At 42.3% G+C, this 22,898-nt stretch overlaps 1 protein-coding gene across 1 annotated transcript; it reads left to right on the forward strand.

The window, feature by feature from the left end:
• Nucleotides 1–1,301: 1,301 nt before the first annotated feature.
• On the forward strand, nucleotides 1,302–5,832 carry LOC147881908 (uncharacterized). The gene is made up of 9 exons (XM_087401475.1): nucleotides 1,302–1,449; nucleotides 1,882–2,800; nucleotides 3,019–3,101; nucleotides 3,257–3,265; nucleotides 3,417–3,505; nucleotides 3,732–3,805; nucleotides 3,918–3,968; nucleotides 4,390–4,466; nucleotides 4,997–5,832. The coding sequence occupies exons 1-9, from the start codon at nucleotides 1,302–1,304 to the stop codon at nucleotides 5,830–5,832; spliced, it is 2,286 nt and encodes a 761-aa protein (XP_087257601.1).
• Nucleotides 5,833–22,898: the final 17,066 nt, after the last annotated feature.

A 22,898-nucleotide genomic window follows, 5' to 3' on the forward strand; every position in this document is an offset into this window, starting at 1 on the left:
AGGCGTGTTCATCTCATCTCTCTCTCTCCCTCTCTTTCTCTCTCCACATTAAACGAGAGGTAACATATATGTACGTGTAGGGATATAGTGGCATCCTAGTAGCTTACAATGCAAACAAGTGACAGTTTAAGGATTCCTTTACTGGTCTCTCTCTCTCTCTCAATATTTAAGCAAGAAGTATAATGTATATGTACGTATAGGGATACAGTGGCATCCTAGTAGCTTAAAATGCGAACGATTACAGTATAAGAATTTCTTTACAGCTCGCTCTCTCTCTCTCTCTCTCTCTCTCCATATATATATATATATATTTTTAATTTACCTCCTTTTAAGTAGGAGTCATAGATAGTGGCATCACAGTTGCTTTAGATATAGATAATATCAAGATAGGGCGAACACACCGCCTATTTTGTATATGGCTCACAAGTCGACATACAAGAGCGCGCTCTCTCTCCCCAAACAAAAAGGGATAATGAATCCTTTGTTTTATACAGACGATTCGGCCTCCTCCTTCCTCGCCCCTCCTGCCCATCTCCTTCATACGTTTCCTCTTTCCACACTCCAGGTAGAAAGTTGTCTGAAGTGCACTACCTTCTAAAATCTCCTCGGTCCCTGAGAGACGCTGTCACCCCTTCACGTATACTGACCCCCTACTTTGCCCTCCTCCGACCACCACCGCTTCTCACTTTACCAAGTGGGTGAACCTAGCTCTTGCCTTCTTTAACCTTTGCTTACTTTACGCGTCCAGGTGTTTTGCGTAGGTCTTTATTTCTAAGAAGATCCCAGCTAAAGCTCTCTCGAAAACTCTTACACCCAGCTCATACACGCCCACGCACGCACGCACGCACGCTTGCACACACAACACAACAGACGAGGTGAAAGCCCTGCTCGAGTATCGGGCTGTTACACTGCCCATTGAGATTAATCTCGACAACCGCATGATATAAATGTCCATTCATCTTCGAATGGAAAATCTAGGTCTATTCCACGTTCATCTTGAATCTGTGTGCAGCTGACCTACTGTTCAAGGATTCCCTGTTTGAACGTCTTTTGAGAGTCACACTCTATTTCCTTACTGCTTGCACTTTCAAGAACTCTTAGAGAAGCCTTGAAGAGAGCAAACCATTAAAAGCTTTGAACCTCTTGTCGAGTCTCGTTTTCTGATGGGTTCAGTAAACAACTGGCTAGCCTTCTCACTCACCTCCCACCTGAATGGTGTGGAGATGGCACCTGATGGTAGCCAAACAACGCAAGTCACAGGCACTTCTATGAATATAACGTCGAGCCTTTCTCAACCGAGCATGGATTTCGGTGGTACCAGCAATCGGCACGACTGTTTTGATCTCCCTTCAGATACAACGCCTCCTTCCATGCATATGCCGGAGATGTCATTGAGATCAGATGGATCTCTCTGTATCATGGAGGCATTGAGCCGAACTCATGGAACAGGTAGATACAAGCTTATGTATGGAAAGGTCCATTTTCTTAGCTAAGATTGAAGTTTAGATCTGCCGATGAATTTCAGGCTACACGAAGCAAATAGCTCCGAGAGAAACTTGTGCAACGTGTTGCTACTGATTGTTACACGAAGCAAATAGTTCCGAGTTGGTATGAAATGTGGCTGCCTACTTCGGGGGAAGAAGGGGTTCTTTTTTCCGCTCTACAGGCAAAGAATGCTTGCAATGCATAGAAAATCAGTTGTCCACCATTTAATGTTTTTCGCTGGAGAAGTTGTTACCAAAGTAGGTGGAACTGTGGAAGCAAATCGAAGGATCTGTCTTGCGAAACTGGGTTTCCTAAAGAGGCCGACTTTGTGAACGTAGGGACTTGAGGTGATTCGAAAAAATATTGTTCTGACTGTTTCGTCGATTTGTCGTGTAGATTGGGGTTTGAAGCCTTTGGAGCATTCGCGAGCGATAGAAGCCGGTGCGAATGTGCGATCTCAACAGTTGATGTCGTCAGACCTGCCTATTTTGTCTGGAGGTGATGGCGAGCATGTACCGGGTGCAGGCTCCCATTATGAAATGGGGCATATTAAAACCGAGCGGGACGCAGTTCCGAAGCTTGAAGATTTTCTTGGAGGAGGATGTCTCGGTGGACAATACTCTTCCAACAGAGAGTCCGACCACTCGAATTTGGATACCATGTGTTACAGCAACGGAAGTTCATACTGTGACAAAGACTCGTCATTGAAGACAATGATGTTTCCCAGCAACAAAACCTCGTACAGGGAGATACAAGGTTCGCTTCATGGGTTTGGTATCACGGAGTCAGATCTAACATCAAAGCAGTCAGACATCGGGGAGCAAGCATTAGGGCTTCAAGCTCTTGCGGCTCAGTCCATGCACCCGAGTGCAAGTACATTGAATCAGAGCTACGAGCAGATGTCCAACGAGTACATGTTCTCTTCAGATTGCAATTTGCAGCTCAATCAGGGATCCGGCGGCATGGGAAATGGACATAATTTGCTAGGCTTGTCTGTCATGAAGTCGTGGCTAAGATCTCAGAACCCTTCGAACAATGAAAAGGCATGTATTACTGCTTCTGCAAACAGTTCTGTGAAAGATGGCACCCATTCAGCTCCGCAGTACCAGTCCTTGTCACTGTCAATGACGCCAAGCAGTGCGCAATCGAATTCTACATCAGCAATTGTACCATCACAGCCAACAGGAAATGGAGAGATTTCTAGCAATGAATTGAAGAGGCCAAGCCCGGAAAAGGCAACTGTTGCTGAAACAACGCCAAGAAAGTCTATAGACACTTTCGGGCAACGGACATCTATTTATCGTGGAGTAACAAAGTATGTCGACTGAAAGATTGTGGTTCAATTGATTGCTTTCAAGAATTATATTTGGTTTTCGTTGTATACATGGAATTCTGATTGTAGCATTTTCCCCCAAAAAGACAATTGACAAGTTGGAATGGCTTCAAAAAATATATATCATCCGGAAATGTTTGCTTAAATTCATAGGTGTTTTCTTATATATACGGTTTTGTTATTGATTGATGCTTTAACAGACATCGTTGGACTGGACGATACGAAGCCCATCTTTGGGATAACAGTTGCAGGAGAGAAGGGCAGACTCGAAAAGGAAGACAAGGTAATTCAGAAAAACTCCTCAATTCTTGTAAGCTCTATGTTATAATTTTGGCTACTTATTTTGCATTCACTTCATACACAACACACGTCAATTACTGATGATACCTTTGAAACTGGTGTTGTGTTTCCAATGGCGGGTCGAACTGGCTGGAGCAGTATATTTGGGTACGTATGCTCTTTCTATGGAAGCATTGCAGCTGTCCTTGATCATTTAGAATGTCATTGAACTTAATACATGTCAAAGCGGCATGCATCCTGCCTTTCAATTCTCGATAGTTATGCATTTTTCTAAATTGTTTTGTACGTCATGCAACAGGAGGATATGACAAAGAAGAAAAAGCAGCGAGGGCATACGACCTGGCCGCACTCAAATACTGGGGACCTACAACAACTATTAACTTTCCCGTAAGATTCTTGCATAGTTGTCTCAAAACTTGAAATTCGCTAATGATGTCATGGTTTAAAGCCTGCTGCAACGTACATCCTTTGATATTAAATGAGGTGTTGCTTGGTAAGAAGTTTGCAGGTAGTGCCCACCGTATGTCTTCTAATAATTAATGTTGGAATGAACTTTGTAGACGCGTCGTTGAGGTTGAGTTGTCCTAAAATGTTACTCTTTTGTTTACAATAGCTTAGCGATTATGAGAAAGAGCTGGAGGAAATGAAAAACATGACACGGCAGGAGTTTGTGGCATCTCTAAGAAGGTTTGCTTTTGATATAATGTACCACCTATTGATGTCCTATCGGCATATGTTCCTTTCTAACTATGTATTTTGTATTGACGTTGCTCACACGATTATTGCACGACTATTACAGAAATAGTAGCGGTTTTTCAAGAGGTGCCTCGAAATACAGGGGTGTCACAAGGTAAGCCGTTCAAGTAATCATAGGACTCTTAGCTTTCACCAACGCTTAATCTATGAATTACCATCTAAAACTCAGATAGCTACTGCTTGATGAAATCGATATTAGTGAATACCCAAATTAGATGTCTATCAACAATGGATATTTGTCAATACCCTAATCAGACTTTCTAGTTCTTTGCTTGCTACTTCATTTTAAATGTTCACATTATTATGTGCAAAGTAGCTTTCCCCAATAGTAGTTAAGTGCTTTGTGTTACGCCCTCGAAACTTTCTATCTGCATCACCTTATGTTTAGATGGGTCTATGCTTCGCAATTCTAGCCCTTCTCCAGGCATTTCAAAAGCAATCATTTGACAGCGAAATATCTCCTGTTCTAGGACGTACTTTAAGTTTTGCTTACCAGATTTGTCGTGTATTGGCAGGCATCACCAACATGGTCGATGGCAAGCCCGCATTGGGAGAGTTGCAGGAAACAAGGATTTATATCTTGGGACATTCAGTAAGAACATTTTGTCATGACGTCATGAATGGAAACTTTCTTGCACTGCATAGTCCATTGCGCATGAAAGTCGGTTGCTTGCTTTCCTTTTTCGTGCTTTTCACAATGTTGGATCCATACAACATGTACCTGAATCTCAAACTTTGCATAGAAAATCAGAACCTGGCACTGCAAGTCATCGTGGAAGCATGTCAAATCCATCTTTCATCTGCGTGCTACTAGGCCGTTTCCATCCAGAACAGTGTTGGTCGTACTTTTAAATATGAAAATCACCAAGATAGATCATCGATATCCCTCCTTTCCAGTCCAAGCAGACCGAATCCGTCTGTCATGCCGATCGTGATTTCTTTCTTCTCAATGTCCTAAATAAATAAAATTTCACATATTCTGTAGTAAAAAATTAGATTAGATTAATTATAGCGCAAACTACTAGAAAGCATGTAGGTGGTAACTTCATAAATGCACGATGTTTCGAAAAGAGATGTTTATTCGTCCGTGAGCTGACGGGATTTCTCGGATGACTTGGTCAGGCACGCAGGAAGAGGCTGCTGAAGCTTACGACATTGCGGCTATCAAGTTCCGAGGTGTTAATGCCGTGACCAACTTTGACATGAGTCGATACGACATCGCCAAGATTTGTTCCAGCAATAACCTTCCGATTAGTGCACTTGCAAAACGCATAAAAGATGAATCAAGCGAGCTGAGTGTCGACGGCCGCCGTCATGATGAGGACAGCTTGAGTATACAAACAGATATCGCCACCAGCTATGGCAACGCCCTTACCAGGAATGGCCAAGAGTGGCAGTTGCTGGGTTATCCCCAGCAGCCCAGTGGGCATCAGGCATTTCAACAAAGGCTCTGGAGCAAACAAGATCAGGAGAAAGATGAATATTCCTTGCAACCAGCCCAACAAAAATTCCTACAAAACACCTTGCCACAAGTTGCTGGCCACTGCACGAGCTTGCAGATGCATAATCTGATGAATTTGCAAGATGGTCAGTCGATTGATATGGGCGGCAATGGTTCTTCAGGTGGAATTTTCGGTAGCCTACCCAGCAATGGGCTTCTGTTTGGCAATTCAGGCGCTTTGTCTAACGGAATTAGCCTTGCCGAGAGTCAGAGGTTGTCAGTGAACGAAGTTGATGATACTGGCTCGAAAGCTTCCGGGTATGATCAGCATCTAATGCCAGGGGACAACTTTGCTAGAAATATACTTTACCTGCAGCACCAACCGTCAGGGGGGCTTATGAAGTCCAATTATAACGACGCCTATGGCAATTGGATGGCTCCCGTCCCCGCTTTGTCTACGAGGTCCAATCTAACGGTTTGTCATGCACCGATCTTCGCAACATGGAATGAAACTTGAATGGTGAGCCAGGAGGAGTGATTTTGGTGGAGTGAGGTCTGATCACGACGATAATAAAACCGTTGTGAAAGATGGAGACCTTGCAAAGTAGGCATTTCGGCAGAGATGCAATTCGACGCGGATAAATACATGGCGAAGGAGGATACGTATTGATCCGCTGGGAAGATTGTATTCCCTTTTTGGCCTCGTGTTACAGAGGCATACCGCGTTCAAACTTAACGCGCAGAAAACCACATAGCTACTGAATTTTGTCAGCCAACGTTGCCTGGAGGTTCTCTGAGCTGCTGCTGCGAGCGATTACATCTCACTGTCCGCTCGTTTGGCTTTCTCAGTTGAAGATGCTTATTTTTGAACAAAGACATTGATCAAATCGTCACAATTTAGATAGTAGATCAAGCCACATCATTGATCATCGTCGATCAAACAATCGAAGCGTCTTCCTTCCGGCTACACGGCCACCATAGTAGCTTTTCCACAGGTAGAATCTGTGAATTTTGTAAAGCGAAAGATACATTTTTTTGGAAAGACCAGAAACTTGTACATAGCCTTCAGATTCAACACTAAACAAATACCGATATTTACTATGGAAGAATGGTAGCTCTGCATTTCTTTACGTGCAATCAGAAATGGGCGTTGAGAGCGTGTAGAGTAATGCTCTCGATGAAGTTGTTCATTCATCAAGTTGCGTAGAGAGGCGTGTAATGTTCCTGAATTTGCTGCTGTAGCAGGGACGATGTGTCGGTTAATGTTTTCGGTGTTGTGTCATCGCAGCAGATGAGTTTTTTTGGTTTGGTTACAGTGAAGGTGATCTGCAGGGGTAGGGGCGGTAAGATCGCGTGCATGGGTGCGGGCAAATTGCAAACAGAATAATAAGTCGAGGGTGGAAAGCGCATGGATGTGACGATGATAACTGCTCGGAAGTTCGGTTGTGCATGCATTCGAAAAACATTTCCTGACGCACTGAATCGTAGGCAGCGTTACATTCTACCGCAGCCCGGTTCTGATTCGATTGAGAATATGACACTAAATCGCAGGCAGGGCAGTCACGTACGAGTGCTTATAATTGTTTGTCCTCCGTCACCTCCATTCCATGCACGTACGTGATTAGAAACTTAGGGCTCCAAACTAACGGAACGTTATTGAGCTGATTTATGCCGCCTCTTCCTTCTTTTAGAGCCTTTGCATACGCGACTAGAAATGGGTAACTTTGCATGTGCACACGTTGTGCACAGGAGCATCAATGGAGGACCTCCTTAATGACAAAATATGTTACACTCTTTTGCAATGGGGAGACCACAGTGACAAAACAACTATCGACCCACCTACTTGCCCCCATTTGCACAGCTTGCAGCTAACAAAAATGAGGTGGAAGAAATGTCTGCTTTGACCGTCTATTGTTAGTCAGCAAGGGGTGGCGCATAGATGCAAAGTTTGGCACCTCTCCAAACCAAGGTGCCAAAATGAGCACCTGAGAATGCCAATTATATGCTTCTCTTTCAAAAGCATGTGCACTAACATACAGTGCAGCCAGCTGCACATTTCTGATGGCTTGTGCACAAGCCCCTGTATAGTTAGGTGTGAAGTTATCCCATCACGGGGGTGGTTTAAAACAATTTTCCATTTTCATTGTTTCTCTTGTAGAAGTACAATCCTCACGTCCAAAAAGTCATTCCAAGCAAGACGAGTCTCCGTCAGCCTTAGAAGATGTTAAGATTCTAATAAGAAGATCCATCGCTATCCATGCTGGTTTTTGTACACAAAATGCACTCATTCACATGTTCTTGTAAAAGAAAATTGACTCATGGATGACGCCGATGTAAGAAAATGCTCCCATTGGCATTTATAAATTTCTTACTTACAAAGGCAATTCTTGTAAGCCATTGCAATAGCTGAAGTATTCTCGAACATATTGAGACTATCAAACAAAAATGTAGATCAAGAGGCAGAAGGGTAAAGAGGCAACATGAAGCATGAGATGCCATGAGTCTAGAAGCATGACCTCAATTCAATTTAGTAGCTCACATTAATTAGATTAAATCCAATAGCCAATGCTCTTTCAATGGTAGTAACCCCTTAGTCTCATTAATACATTATAGATAAATGCCTTTGCAACTCAATTCATGGATAGTCTGCAATTTTCCCCAATCCTCAAGCACTCTACTCGAGGCACTATCTAGCCTAGCTATAATTGGGCCCTTGGGCTTACCATTTACGTGGCATCTTTGATTGGATACTATTCCGACTACTCACCAATATCATTTTGTCCTTCCAATTCATCATCCCTCCCCAACCACAGTACGAAAATACTCATTAGTGTATTTTGCACTGGCTAACATTGAAAAATACTGCTAAGGTTCTATTCCCTGTTCAAAAATTTAGCTAGGAATTTGGGTAGCTTAGTGTGAAAAACAGCAATCCAATAAGTTTTAATATGCAAAAGCCAACTAACTTGGAAGGTCATGATGTTTATTTTAATTGGTTGTGAAAAAAGTTTATGCTACCACTGCTCCCCACCTCCATCTGTTCAACCTCTCTGCATAAATCCGTGTCCTCTCTCTCTCTCTCTCTCTCTCTCGGTTTGTGCTTGTTGGTCTATATGTCTTCGTTTATTTATCACTGCCTATGCAAATTTAAGAATCCCTCTATATCCCTATTGACATGTCAGATGCCTCTCTTTGTCTTTCTCCCTCTCTTGCCATCCCCATCTTGGCTATGTTCTATTCTTCTTTCTCTTGGGATCCATGTTCTCAAATTAAGGGTGCAAATGAGCTCCTGAAGATGAAGATTGAGAGTGCTCAAGGGTAGAATTTCTCTCACCCTTGCTTTAGTCTCTTTCTCAAATATCTAGGGCAATGGGAGTCACTTGTAAACTACCTTCAACAAAGTTACATTAATACAACTCAACATTCTTATGTACCAACAACTGCCAATCAGCCTGCAATCATGCCATTTCTAAAAACATCCATGTGCAAGGTCATTAGTTGCGACTTTCTCTTTGTAAAAGAATTCAATCAAATAGCCAAAATTAATGAGTTAGCAATGTGTGCCTTGAAAAGCTACCAAATGTGGGTCATTGTTTGCTTGAGTGTAGCCATTTTTGGTGAGGTTCAGGGACTTTTCTGTATATAGGTATCTTGCATGACCCATAACTTATGCATTGCTCAATAGAATTCGGAAAACTTTGTCTTCAAGTTGTAGTACATATTCCAAACTTGGACATGAGATCAAAAAATTATGGAATAAGGATTTGTGACGAGACCATTAAAGCATTACAAGTGCTATGTTGCATGTGAAGCATGCATCCTGAAGACTATAGGATATAGCAATTTATTCAAAGACATCAAAATTTTATTCTATACATACATGCAACCAAGTAATCATTCAAAAGTACACTATGTGAGCTTCTCCTCAACCCAAGGAAACACCTACATGAGATCATTATGCATGGGTAAAAGGGCCTCCAATGTTGTGCTAAAGTGATGCATACCCATTTGAGGGCATGCTCCATAACTTTTTTTTTATTTGTTGAAAACCAAAACGGATTAAAAATTTGGAATCCAAACTATTAGGACTAGTGCATGGTGGTCTTTAAACATTAATAGTTGTTGGTATTGGTATCTAGATTCACCCTAAAATGGAAGAAGTTGGAAAAGTGCAATTTGTTCATGTGCAAAGATATTTTAATAAATCCAACACTATTTACAATTTTGAATTGTTTCTTTTGCCATGCACTTGCTTGCTATATGGCTCATAAGCATGCCAAAGGTGATTGCATTTAATAATACATAGCATCAAACCTGATAGCATGCCCTTTGGCCTATTTGTGTTTTGAAGCATTTTAGGACGCATTGCAATTGTTTGGGATATCCAATTCTGCTGAAGTGTATCGTCGGAGGGGGAAAAACCAGTCGATGAAATTTTTCTACTCCCACGAATTTCAAATTTTCACACCTCCTGCCCATCAAATCTTGGAAGATTACCTTCAATCTACCCCCGCCCTGTAACCTGCATGCACCTCGATGTGACCTTGCAAATTCGTTAAATTTAATTTCTTGCTATTCGGGTCATATACCACTGTTAAATTGTGAAATTCAAAAATGAAAAGCAATATATTGTTATCTTCTAATGGTGAAATTCAAAAATAAAAAGGAATATACTTGTTATTGTCTAATATGTGAAGTTGAGACCGTCAAGCTAAACCATCTCGGTGGCTGAAACTGTGACAGTTTCCTAAACTATCCCGGTGGTTGAAATTGTGACTGTCCTAAACCAACCTGGTGGTTAACTATCCTAAACGTGTCCTAAACTAGCCCAATGATTGAAATTATGACTGTCCTAAACACCGCGGTGGTTGAAAAATATTTTGCTTCATTATATACTTTAATTAGAGTGTGTTTTGTATTCTTTAATTAGTAGTAGCTAAAAGGGGGCTCATTGTTCTGTTGCTCCTGCATGTTGGGTTAGCAGACGGAGTTGTATCTCAAGTTTATGGATTAGAATCCGGACATTTTAATTAGGCAGCGGAGCTTTGAGCATTGTAAGCCCTGGTACATCAGGAAACTCAAAGACATGAATGTTTGTTGTTGGAGAATACACATAGACTTTGACCCAGCCCAGCAAGCTATGAATGACTTGAGATCTAGTCGTGTTGGAGCATTAATCCATGGGGATCAATGCCCATGCCTCCCCAATAAATGTGTAGTCTATAGGCCACCTGGATCCTCATCATGTGTTGCAAGGGAGGGCAGGTTTTGTAGCCTAAGGTCTCTATGGGAGCCAGTGGTTTGTCCAAAGGGAGGCCGTGAGTGGCACAAGATTGAATGCATTCGCGGCACATGCAAGCATTGTAGTTTGAAGCTGAAGAAGAAGACACTCAATGTTTGTCCAAATGAAATGAGGGACGACAACCATGTTGCTCTAAAATGGAGAAATTTGACAATGTCAATGTTGAAGGATCCGATAAAAAGATATGGCTACTATCATATAAGAGCACCCAGCCAAGGGAGCTTGTAGGTCACGTGGTTCGATCCATCCCAGAATATGTGCTTCACAATTTCAAAGCCAGTTGGCAAAATAAGCAATTCAGGACATGCCTTGCCAATTTTCCCCGTGACACTATTGTATCTGTCATAGATTTTATAGAAAATCATTCTTTTCAAGAACAAGATGAGATGCAAAGTGCTCACTGGTACAACAAGCAGATAACAATTCTTGTGCATATCATCTACAATCATTTGCTTGATTCTTTCATGCCTGATGCCAATCTGACTAATAGGAGTCCAAGTCAATGCAATGCACATACCATTTCTACATTTCGGATGATAGGGAACATGACACCCTATTTGTGAAGCATGCTTTTCTACTACATTGGGAATGGCTGAAAAAGGAAAATCCCCATGTAGAAAATATAAATCAACATTGGGTGTCGTCAAATGGTGCTACCTCTCAATTTAAATCACATGTGGATTAGACTTCGTCTCAAGGTTCAAATCCCTAACCGGTCTAAACATGATGTGGAATTTCTTTGGGTCTAGCCATGGCAAGGGTGGACATGATGGATGCAGTGCTGTTATTAAGAAAGCTCTGTTTAAACACCAATTAGCATGCCCTCAAGAAAACTCAATGATGCCCATGATGCTATAACATAGCTTACAACCAACCTCTCCATAGGCGCACATTCAACATATACTAGACAAAGCGTTAAGAATACTGTAGTATAAACGTATCATTTCTACATTTCAGATGATAGGGAACATGACACCCTATTTGTGAAGCATGCTTTTCTACTACATTGGGAATGGCTAAAAAAGGAAAATCCCCATGTAGAAAATATAAAACAACATTGGGTGTGGTCAGATGGTGCTGCCTCTCAATTTAAATTAGCATGTGGATTAGACTTTGTCTCAAGGTTCAAATCTCTAACTGGTCTAAACATGATGTGGAATTTCTTTGGGTCTAGCCATGGCAAGGGTGGACATGATGGATGCAGTGCTATTATTAAGAAAGCTTTGTTTAAACACCAATTAGCATGCCCTCAAGAAAAACTCAATGATGCTCATGATGCTGTAACATGGCTTACAACCAATCTCTCCACAGGCGCACATTCAACATACATTAAACAAAGCCTTAAGAATAATGTAGTATGCAGAGCATTCCATGAAGTGAAAGTGGATGAAGTGCAAAGGAGAAGCTAGCACGATTGCGAGAAAAATAAAGGAGTTCATGGTCTACATAACATATGGGGATTTTCAAACAAACAACTGATTAAAACAAGAAAACTTTATTGTTTCTGTAGTGCATGCATTATAGTGGATCATGACAATTGTGAGAACATTGCAACTGTGAAGACATGGGAGCGAGTTCAAGTTTTTTCTCTACATTCAGATGGAGTGACAAACAATGGAGAGACAAACAACTCGCCACAATTTGGGGAGAGTTTTGATGAACTCACTGATTGTCTGGAAGAGGGGGATAACTTTGCAGGTGTCGAAAATTCCAGGGAGAACGAGGAAGATGACCCATACTTTTTGCTGCAGTGCACAAAACCTAAGTACAAAGTTGAGGAAACATTTAAGGATAATTAGGGAACAACCTATGAGAAGTGGGATGTAGTAGTCGGAACTTTTTGTTACAAAAAAACATCCAAGAGAGGCCGCAATTATGAACTACTACATAAGAGTCCACAAACATGTGTGTACTCTCATCTAGTAAGAGCTATTAAGTTCCAGATGCAACTTGTGCCACAATGAAAGAAGGGCAAGAGTGTCTTTAAATTGGATTTAGACACGCTTGAGTACATCTTGGGGTATCTTGGAGCAGTGGATGTGGATGACTGAGATAGTATTAAGAAAATGTATGTAGTCTCATTGCAAGGAAACAATATGTCCACTTGTCTTACAAAATAGAATTTGTATTTGAGATTGCTTCTTTTAAGTATATCCCAAACAACACAATTTGCAGAGGGGTTAGTACAAAGAAACAACCTCCTAATAAACTCTACATAAGCAATATAATTTGAGATCGATACTTACAAATTGGGCCTCCCATGATTCAACACCCCCTGCTCCAAAATGCATGCTTCCATATTGCTCCATCTGGATCCTTCGTGCCTCCACGTGCTGCAGACTGGGGTCCTCCCTCGTTGACTTCATTGCTTTCTTCCACACGCTTGTGAGCAGTATGGGGCGGGCCCCTTGGTGGTTGACCTCCCTCGAGCCTGGCAAGCTCCGCTAGTGCTTGCCTCTTAAGCGAAGATCTTTTATTGCCAAGTATCATAACAATCTTTGACTTGGCCCATTTATCTATGAACTGATGATTGGGGGGGTTAGGATACCTAGAGCAAACAGCAGCGAGGGTCTCATCAGCCAACCTCTTTGGCTGGTCTTTGTAGTGGATAAAGCAATCTCTGTAATTGTTAGCAATTACAGAGCACATGAAGGCCATGATGTCCTTCCCCTGTGCATCCATCAAGATGCCTCCTGTCTAAGTGATGTCATAGAAGATCGTACCATCACCCGGAGACACGTCTAAATCATCTGAATCATCATCGTCCCCACCACCACCCCTCCCAAAGCACTGTGCCATGCATCCCCCACCTCTCTCCTTGCTACTATGCCTGCTACCTTGTCGTGTCGAGCTAGTACGCTAGCCACTCGTAGTTGGAGACTGCACGAGACTACGTGGAACACTCGTAGCTGGAGACCCAAGTCTCAACTGCATAGGACTACACCGATGGCTTTGCAAGACAGAAGGACCCCCTGATGGCATGGGGGAAGGGGCATAAGACGGCACGGGGGAAGGGCCTCAGCTGTGTAGCCGGCTAGCCTGTGCTGACTTCGTTGGGGTAATCTCAGCTAGTGTGGGGTTGGGGTGGTTTGGAGTCTGTAGTGCCGACTCCTAGGGGGTGTTTAGAGTACCCGTCATGTAGCTATATAACTCCGTAGGAGGGTGCCCTAAAAGGTTATATAACTCCCTAAAAATAGACTCCCGGAGATCAGGTGAGCCTGAAGAGCTTCCTGGCCACATGATGAACTGGAAAAAAGAAAAAAAGAAGATTACTGATAAGCTGAGAAGAGAAAAAGAAGAGAAAAAGAGAGAGAAAAGGGAAGGGAAGAGAAGAGAAGGGAAGGGAAGGGAAGCGCCTAAAACTGTCAGAGCCCATCTATAGACGCATCTGAGAAGCGCGTCTATTTTTATGTATAACAGTGTGTCTATAGATGTGGCTGTCTGTGTCTATAAATAGGCTAGACGCATCTATAGATGCACCTATAGACGCGATTTTAGACGTGCTCTGAGACGCATCTATAGACGCGCTCCAACAAACGGACTATTCTGAAAAGTGGAAAAGGACATGCGCCCGATACAAAAGCGTAACACTGATACCAAAATCATTCATTTCTTGGATATGACAAAGGACAAATCCAAATAGAGCAACTGCCAAAGAAGATCAACCGTAAAGAGACTTACCTTAGATAGAGGATAGAGGTATGGAAGCGTCTTGTCCTTTGCTTCTCTTCCTTGTTCACCCTCTTCTCTTGTAAGCCTGGAAGTAGGTGTGGGTGCCTTCCTCTTAAGTGTAAGCCTGGGAGTAAGTGTGGGTGCCTTCCTCTTAAGTGTCGGACTATGGATCTGTTAATAGCAAAGCAAGCAAGCCGTGTGAAGCTTATGTGAAGAAAGGCAAAGCAAGCACACTAAAAGTAGATTTGAAAACTGCATCTATAGGCGCGTCTATAAGCACGTCTATAAGCACATATAATTGTGCATCTAAATACACAGAGTAGACGCGATTTTAGACGTGCACCACAGAACAGACAGACGTGGTTTTAGACGTGCCTTTAGATGTGCCCAGTGAGGATGAATACCTCTGTATCCACCATTGCGAAATGTGGTTGGAGCAAAAAATCAAATGTATGTGTGATCGATGTCGAGGAAACATGTATCGTGCACGCAAAATTACACTCAATCACATCTCAAAGTATGGAGAATGGGATGCGACCGTAAACATGGTAAGTGTTAAAGAGTTAAGGTTGATTGAGATACCTATGGGTGTTCATATGTTTGAGTTATGATCCCATTTTAATTGGATACAGGAAGCAGTGCCACACCCGCATATGTTGCCCTATGCTTGCCGTGAGGAGGCGAAGCATCGGCGATATGAGGTGGGATCTTCAGGAGGGACTGTTACAGATGCATGGAGTGATGGTGATAGTAGCCCTCCACCATTACCTCATGAAGCCGTGGAGGAGGAGGTGTTTGATGATATGGTGCAGGATTTATATGTCCATCAATCCGAAGGGAGGGATGATAGCATGGAGCAGGATGATCTTTTTACTGTAGCATCGACTCCACTGTTTGAGGGGTGCACATTCTCTATTCTACGTGCCTCCCTTGAGTTACTAAACTTGCAAACCATCTATGGATGGAGCAATGCAAGTTTGAATGCATTACTCAAGTAAGCTTTAAAGTCTATTTTGCAAACATGGTGAATTATGCTAATGGGTCAATTACTCGAATGCTTTTTCTCATTTATGGTCTTCACGTGCAGGCTATTGTGTAAAATGCTTCCAAGGGAGAATAAATTACTGACCTCAAGAGATATGGCAAGGCAACATGTGACTTCTCTTGGAGGATTAGATTACAAGCGCATCCATGTATGCGTCAACGATTGCGTTTTGTTTCGCGGACTACATAAGGATTCAAGAGAGTGCCCTACTTGTGGAGAGGCAAGATATAGAGCAGATCTCAAAACTTTGGACGTGCCTCGTAACGTTTTGCAACATTTTCCCATAATCCCTCACATCCAACATATGTTCAAGTGCAAATCCATTGCAGAGCTCATGTCATGGCATTCCTCCCATCGATCAACCGATGGCAAGTGGAGAACTCCCGCAGACTCTCCTGCGTGGAAGCATATTGAAGACACATGGCCAAGCTTCAAGAAAGAACCTTGGAGCTTGAGACTTGGATTGGGTATGGACGGTGTGAACCCATTTGGTCTCAAAAGCACCTCTTACAATTTATGGCCAGTGATATTGGTGAATTATAATCTTCCACCCTCTATGGCTATTAAGAAAGGACATGTTATGCTGTCCCTTCTAATTCCAAGGAAACATAAAGTCTGAAATCCTGATGTTTATTTGGAGCCTTTGATTGACGAGCTAGAGATACTTTGGAGAGATATCGAGGTGCATGATGTGAGCAGGCCTCCCTCATCACGAGACTTCAACTACAAAGTAGTCTTGATGTCGATGATGCATGACTTTCTAGGCTATGGCGAGTATTCAAGTAAGCATTACACTTCTAATTTTGAATAGGCAAAGAATGTGTCACCCTAAACCCACCTTCAAGTCTTAATTGCATCTATTGTTCAGGTCTCACTACATCGGGTTACCATGCATGTCCTGTTTGTGGTCCTTCGCTAGTTGCCTCACGGGCAGACACATTGAATAAGGTCATCTATGAGAATCACCATCGATTTCTCCCACCTGATCATCCTAGATATGTTGCCCCTTGGAATGAAGTCCTCCCACAATCACTCACTGCCGGAGATTGGATGAGAATTTAGGAGGGTTCCACGACGACTCCACCACTTGGCATGAGTCGGTAAGGGTTTCTAACTATTGTGTGCTATATTGGCTAGAAATAAAGATTGCCCGCTAACACCAGCTTTTGTTTAGATATTCCATCTTTTATCGTTTACCATATTGGTCCCACCTTAAGATCAATCACCTGCTTGATCCCATGCATATCTTCAAGAATGTGGCATCTACCATTTGGGAACATTTGAATGGGACACGAGATTTTGTAGGCATAAGGGAGGATCTACGTACCACAGGGAGGATGCGTGAAGCTTGGCCACAAGAGAGACCAAATGGGCATGTTTTTTCACCTCGTACACCGTGGAGGTTATCAAAGCTAGAGATGGTGGCGGTGAAGCGCGCTATTACTACAATTCATACTCCCACTGGATGCATGAGGTGTTTGAAGGGGGCCTTTACAAAGAGCAAGAAAAGAGGTGTAGAGCAACTCACAAGCCAACTACATCTTATAGTGCATTTGGTGGATGAGATTGCTATATGCAGTACTATACATGCACGATGGTTGTTCTTCCTCGAGCGCTTCATGAAGACCTTGAAGGGCTTCATGAGACAAAATGCAAGACCCAAAGGTAGCATGGCCGAGGGTTGGTTAGTACAAGAGTCACTTGTATATATTTCTGAGTTTCTTGTTGATGTGGATAGCTCTCTCCCACGACTATGGAGAGATGATGAAGACCTAAGGATGAGCTCTATTATGCATCAAGGGAAAGGACACAACAAAGTAATAAACACGGAGTTGCATAATAGTATCAACCTCTATTGCGTGCTTAATAGTGATGTGATGAAAAGATGGGTGACAAGATATGAGGATGCAAAGGCAAGAAGACAAGAAGAAAGGGCCCTCTTTCGTACACACCACGGAACTCGTGTGCCATACCCTCAGTATCTGAGAGCACTTCCAAAGGATATTCATGTGGATTGGCTACTTGATGAAATGGAGAATGCAGAGAAAGACGAGGGGATGCATTGACAATGGAAGAATGGGAGTATGCTAGGGGATGCATGAGCAAGGTCGGTATATAGAATGTTATGCATAAGTTAGGAGCTGTCAATAATTTAGATTGCTTATTTAATTAATTTTTTCTTGGTGTAGTGCACTATGTTCAATGCTATATGGTGTGAGGGCAAGCATTTTCGAACACAACAGATTGATGATAAGAGAAACACACAAGATTGCGGCATCATTGCTAGCTTTGAGGGAGCCAATGGAGCCATGGATGATTATTGTGGCATAATCCAAGATATTATTAAGCTTGACTTTCGATGCTTCTTTGTATATGTTTTGGATGTAAAGTGGTTTAAGGACGTGGTGGAAAGAGGCCCTAATGCAACAATCAAACGCCATGCAAGTGGCTTTGTAACTATTGACTCCACAAAGTTTTGGCAAAGTAGGAAGGACACACTAGTACTACCGCAACAATGTGAACAGGTATTGTGCATACATATAAAAATACTCGCTTTTAAATATTTGATACCTTCGATGCAAGGAAAATAACGTGATTGTATTTGTGTTTGAATTAGGTTGTCTATCAACCAATGGTGGATAATAATAGATGGTGGCATGTCATACCTATTATGCCACGTTCCAAAGTGATGTATAGTACATTTACTAATATGGAGTGTATGGAGGATGATCATGACCATGGAGGTGATGATGACCGTGATACAAGAGAGGAGGATGATCATGAGATAGGAGATACAGATATTGAGGCCTTTACCTGTGAGGATGAGCCTACCATTGGTGATTCTGATTTCGATGAGCACATGAGTAGCACAAGTAGTAGTGGGTTGAATGTATTTGTAGATCTAAACACTTGTTTGGATTTTGAAGTAGATAGTTTGGCAAGGGTTGATCTCATTGAGGATGAGATTGAACCATAGCCCATCATTGATATTGGCAAAACTATTTTACATATTGTCTCATTCTCCTCACCTCACTTAATTCTTGTATATGTGGGCTTGCAAAAAAGCATTGACGTTTTTGTTAAAATTATGTGCTTTGGTAATCATGGGCGATGTTTGGAAAGCAGTGATGTACACCAAAATCTCACTTTCTATATTCTCTATTTAGCATCTAAATATGCATCTAATTCTTAGTGTAGACGTGCAAATAGATGCGCTAATACACACGCAAATAGATGTGCTGATAAACACAATGTTAGACGGGTCGTATTTTCTTAGTGTAGACATGCTAATAGACGTGTTAATACACGTGCAAATAGATGAGCTATTATACGTGCTTTTAGACACACCCGTAATTTCTCTATTCAAGCAATGCCTATAGACGCGCCCGCTATTTTGCGTGTCTATCAAGCACATCTATAGTTACTTTGTGTTGTTGTGGTGCTCTATACATCTTCACACCTCTTTCATGTCCTACTAAAAGAAACCTACATCATGAGCTTGACAAGTACCTTAAAGGAGCAGGAAAAACAATAGCCAGGGAAATTAATATTCATTGTCTCTACCGACTCCAAGTAATACACCCACCACTGAAGCATGTCCTCCTTGTAGCTAGTTTCCTTTTTCTTCAGGCCTGTTTCTACAAGCATGCCATCCAACATCGTTTTCAAATAGAACAACAGCATTCCAAAGTTATTTGGGTATGCCATATATTCGATGTAGATGGATCGGTGTATAGAGTTTTGGGGCTAGATTTCATAATGGGCTCTTAGTTGCGTCTGCACTGCACTTAAATACTTAAATAGGGAGAGAGCTCATTGAGCCTGAACTTTTGAATCTTTAGTCTCATGCTAGTTTGGTAATTAAAATCGTTGAGTTTATTGAGCCCGACCTTCTCATTCTTCAGTCTCATGTTAGTTGACTAATCGAAATATTTCGTCTCACATTAGTTGTCTAATCAAAATCTTTGGTCTCACATTAGTTCACTAATTGAAATCTTTCAGTCTCCCTTTAGTGATCTAATCGAAATCTTTCATCTCCCATTACAAGTCAGATCGAAATCTTTCCTCTCATTATTATCCTCTTATTATCACCGCACTGGCGTGGATCAAAGGACACTATCTAGTCACATAGCTGAGAAAACATTGCCCAAGTAAACTCTGGAGAAGATTATCAATTCAATAGATTACATAAATTAAAATCTCAACTCAATCTCAAAGACTCCTTTACTTCAAGTACATCTCAAGGACTCCTTGTTGAGCTCCTTGATTGCAAGCTCGGACCTCCTTACTCCTTTCCAGAATGGGGCTGGTTCCTTCCTACAGGGGCCCGACCCCTCTTCATGCTGCTTCCTCTTTCCTTGATTTGAGCTTCCTAGTTGTAGGCTCAGCTCTTCTTGCTCCTTTCTTGAAGGGGGCTGGTTCCTCCCTTCGGGCTCCTTTTCCTCACAGTCTAGCTCAGTCTTGGCCTTCTTCAATTTGAGCTCCTCTTTCCTTGATTTGAGCTTCCTAGTTGTAGGCTCGGCCCTTCTTGCTCCTTTCCTGAAGGGGGCTGGTTCCTCCCTTCAGGCTCTGGCTTTTCCTCACAGTCTGGCTCAGTCTTGGCCTTCTTCAATTTGAGCTCCTTGTCTTTAAGATTTTTTGCCCAAATGGCAAATTGAGCTGCAACTCTACTTTCTTGTCCTAGATAGCTGTAGTAGGTAGGCACATTTGATCTGTCCATGAGCTAGGCAATCGTAAATGACATTCTCTACAGTTAGATTTTGTATGCACAAACACTCCAAAGCAAAAAACGTGCACAGGGTGGTAGCACGCAAGCCATCGAATATAGCAGTCATCTATGATGGGGGTATGGTAGACCATGCATTTTGGACCCCGCTGCATAGTAGGATAGGCATCCAATTTAACTATTGAAGTCGTCAATACCATAGTCTTGCTCTGTACATTATGAAGTTTCTTCTTGATTCCTTTCTCCCTCATCCTAAGGCTACGGATGTTCTCCTTCATCTCCTCCACTTTTTGCTCACTTTGTGCAACAGTGTCATCTGAATCCTCGGGGGGGTCACTCATCATATGTAACCCTATCACGTGAGTTCAACAGAAGGATTTTTTTAATTTCTAAAATTTACAGAAATAAATATACATAAGGGACTATTTAAAATAATTTTGGAAAAAATTTACAGATTTGTATAGAAAAGGGGTACATTTTATTCATGAAATTTTTTACAGATAAGGGACTTTAAATATAGGCCTTGAACGCACGTGATATAGAGGGTTTATACATAGTGACCCCCCCGAGTCTGAATCCCTCAACATCTATTGAAGTTGTGTAAATTGTCGAAAAACATCTTCATGGGCTATTTCCAAGACTTACACTCTCTTTTGGAAATCTCTTAGGATGACGGACCGCTTTTAATAAATGTCGAAAGCCATGACAAGCTCGTGCACACATCTATCATGATCTTCTTGCAGGGTCTTGTAGCTTGCTCTTTGAAATTCCAACAGTGTTCCGAAAAAACAACCCTCATCATGGCTACTACAAATGGGTCCACCATGGTGGCCAGAACTAGCTCCATTGTGGTGGCTAGAACTTGCTCCACCGTGGCTTCTCTTTGCATCCTTCTTGGCTTGGGAGCTACCTTGTTGTCTTCTCCACCGCAGCTACTCTCTACCCCATCCTTCTTGGCCTTGAAGCTCTCTCATAGTTCTTGCATCACCTTTCTGGTTTTTGCATTCTTCCTTTTTAGATCCTCCATCATCTGGTCTTTTTCAATATTCAATGCGTTCTACACATTGTAGAGCCATTTGTAAAGACCCTCCTTTTTGGCTCTTTGATCTTCAAGATCCTTTTGCATCTTTTCTAGCTCGTTATTTGCATGTCCCCATCATTTCTCACTTCTTTGAGCCTATCTCGGAGGTCCTTCATGTGCTTCTCTACTTCTTGTCTTCTATGCCTTTCCATGTCGACCAATTTTGTAGAGGCCTTAGCTTGCTCTTGTGCCTGCAAGGCCCTTGCTTGTGCCTCTTCTAACTTGGCTTCTGCACCTTCCCTAAGGCTTTTCTCAAGTTGCGCTGCCTTTGCTGCATCCATGGCTTTCTCTTGTAGAAAAGTCATCTTCTGAGGCATTTGCTTATCGTATTGCTCAAAAGTCCCTTTGAGGGTAGATGTCATCAAATGCATTGCAACTCCAATGGACTGAGATGACAATTGGGATTTGCCATCCATGCAATTCTTCAAGTTTGTTAACACGCTCTTGGAGATCGCCTTGAGAAAGATACATCATGTCCTTTCAGTTGCTCTACTACTACTTGAACCTGCCAGAACTTGTAGGTTCCTCTCGTATCAGGAAAGAAGTGAATGGCCTTCTTGAGCACATCTTGGAGGTCTATTGGCAAGCTCAAAATCTTGACTCCACCATCTTTACTAATTTGAGCATTGGGGTATACATCTAGAATATCATGTCTCTTCCATGTTTCTCTCATATCAGGAAAGAAGTGAATGGCTTCAACACATCTTGGAGATGTGTTGGCAAGCTCCAGATCTTAACTCCACCATCTTTACTAATTTGAGCATTGGGGTATACTGTCTCTTCCATTGCTTCTCGAAAAAGTGTTCTTGCAAACTGCCTCCAGAAATTCCTAGAGCATTTTCAATCACGCTTTCATTGATGGTAATCTTTTGACCTTGACAGACTAGTTGCCCCTCCTTCACATTCACCTCCTGTACCAACCTGGTGAAGTTTTGGAGAGCATCCAAATTGGGCTTTTGAAGAGCGAGAGAGGATCTCCCATATGTCATGATTTCAAGATCAAGGGAGGAGGGGTTCTCGCACTTTGCTACAGAGGGGGAGGAAAGATTGTGTGAGGAGCTCCTAGACTATGCAGTGTCCATTACTAAAGGGGATAGAAGTTACAAGAAGAGTGCAAGGGAGATAGAAATAGTCAAGAGGGATAGAAGATAAAATAGTGAAGGAAATGGAACAGTGGAGGCTTGAGTTTGCAGTCCGATTACAAGGGAGAAAGAAATGTTCGAGAGGGATAGAAGATGAAGCACTGAAGGAAATGGAATAGTGGAGGCTTGAGATTGCAAGGGAGAACAAAACGGTCAAGAGGGATAGAAGATGAAATAGTTAAGGGAATTGAATAGGGGTTTGTAGCCCAACTACACTGTGAAGGTGAGAGCCACCGTGGTGGTTGGCCTGACTTTTGATTAATTCAAGGCTACAGTACTAACTTGCATGGTAATGAATGATTAGAGGTGGTGGCATCTAAGATTTGTCCAGCCACATCTGTAGTGGCAGCTAAGACCCACCGAGTTGGCAATTAATTACCACCCACCACAATGGCCCACAATTACTCAGCTTCCAGTTACCACCACCAGCTTGCATGCATGATTACTACGAGTGTACTAAATTACCAGTCATTAGGCTTGCATGCTCAGGAGAGTACTAGAGTGCATGGTAATGAGAGATTAGAGGTGATTAGGATTCATGATCTACTTTTGTGGGAATTATTGGCCGATGGTGGTGGCTGTCATCAGCCATGTCTATCGGGGCTATGATTCCAC

The sequence above is a fragment of the Dipteris shenzhenensis genome, chromosome 30 (genome assembly GCF_047967505.1).
Source record: "Dipteris shenzhenensis isolate YYH24624 ecotype China chromosome 30, Dip_SZ_1.0, whole genome shotgun sequence".
NCBI lineage: Eukaryota > Viridiplantae > Streptophyta > Polypodiopsida > Gleicheniales > Dipteridaceae > Dipteris > Dipteris shenzhenensis.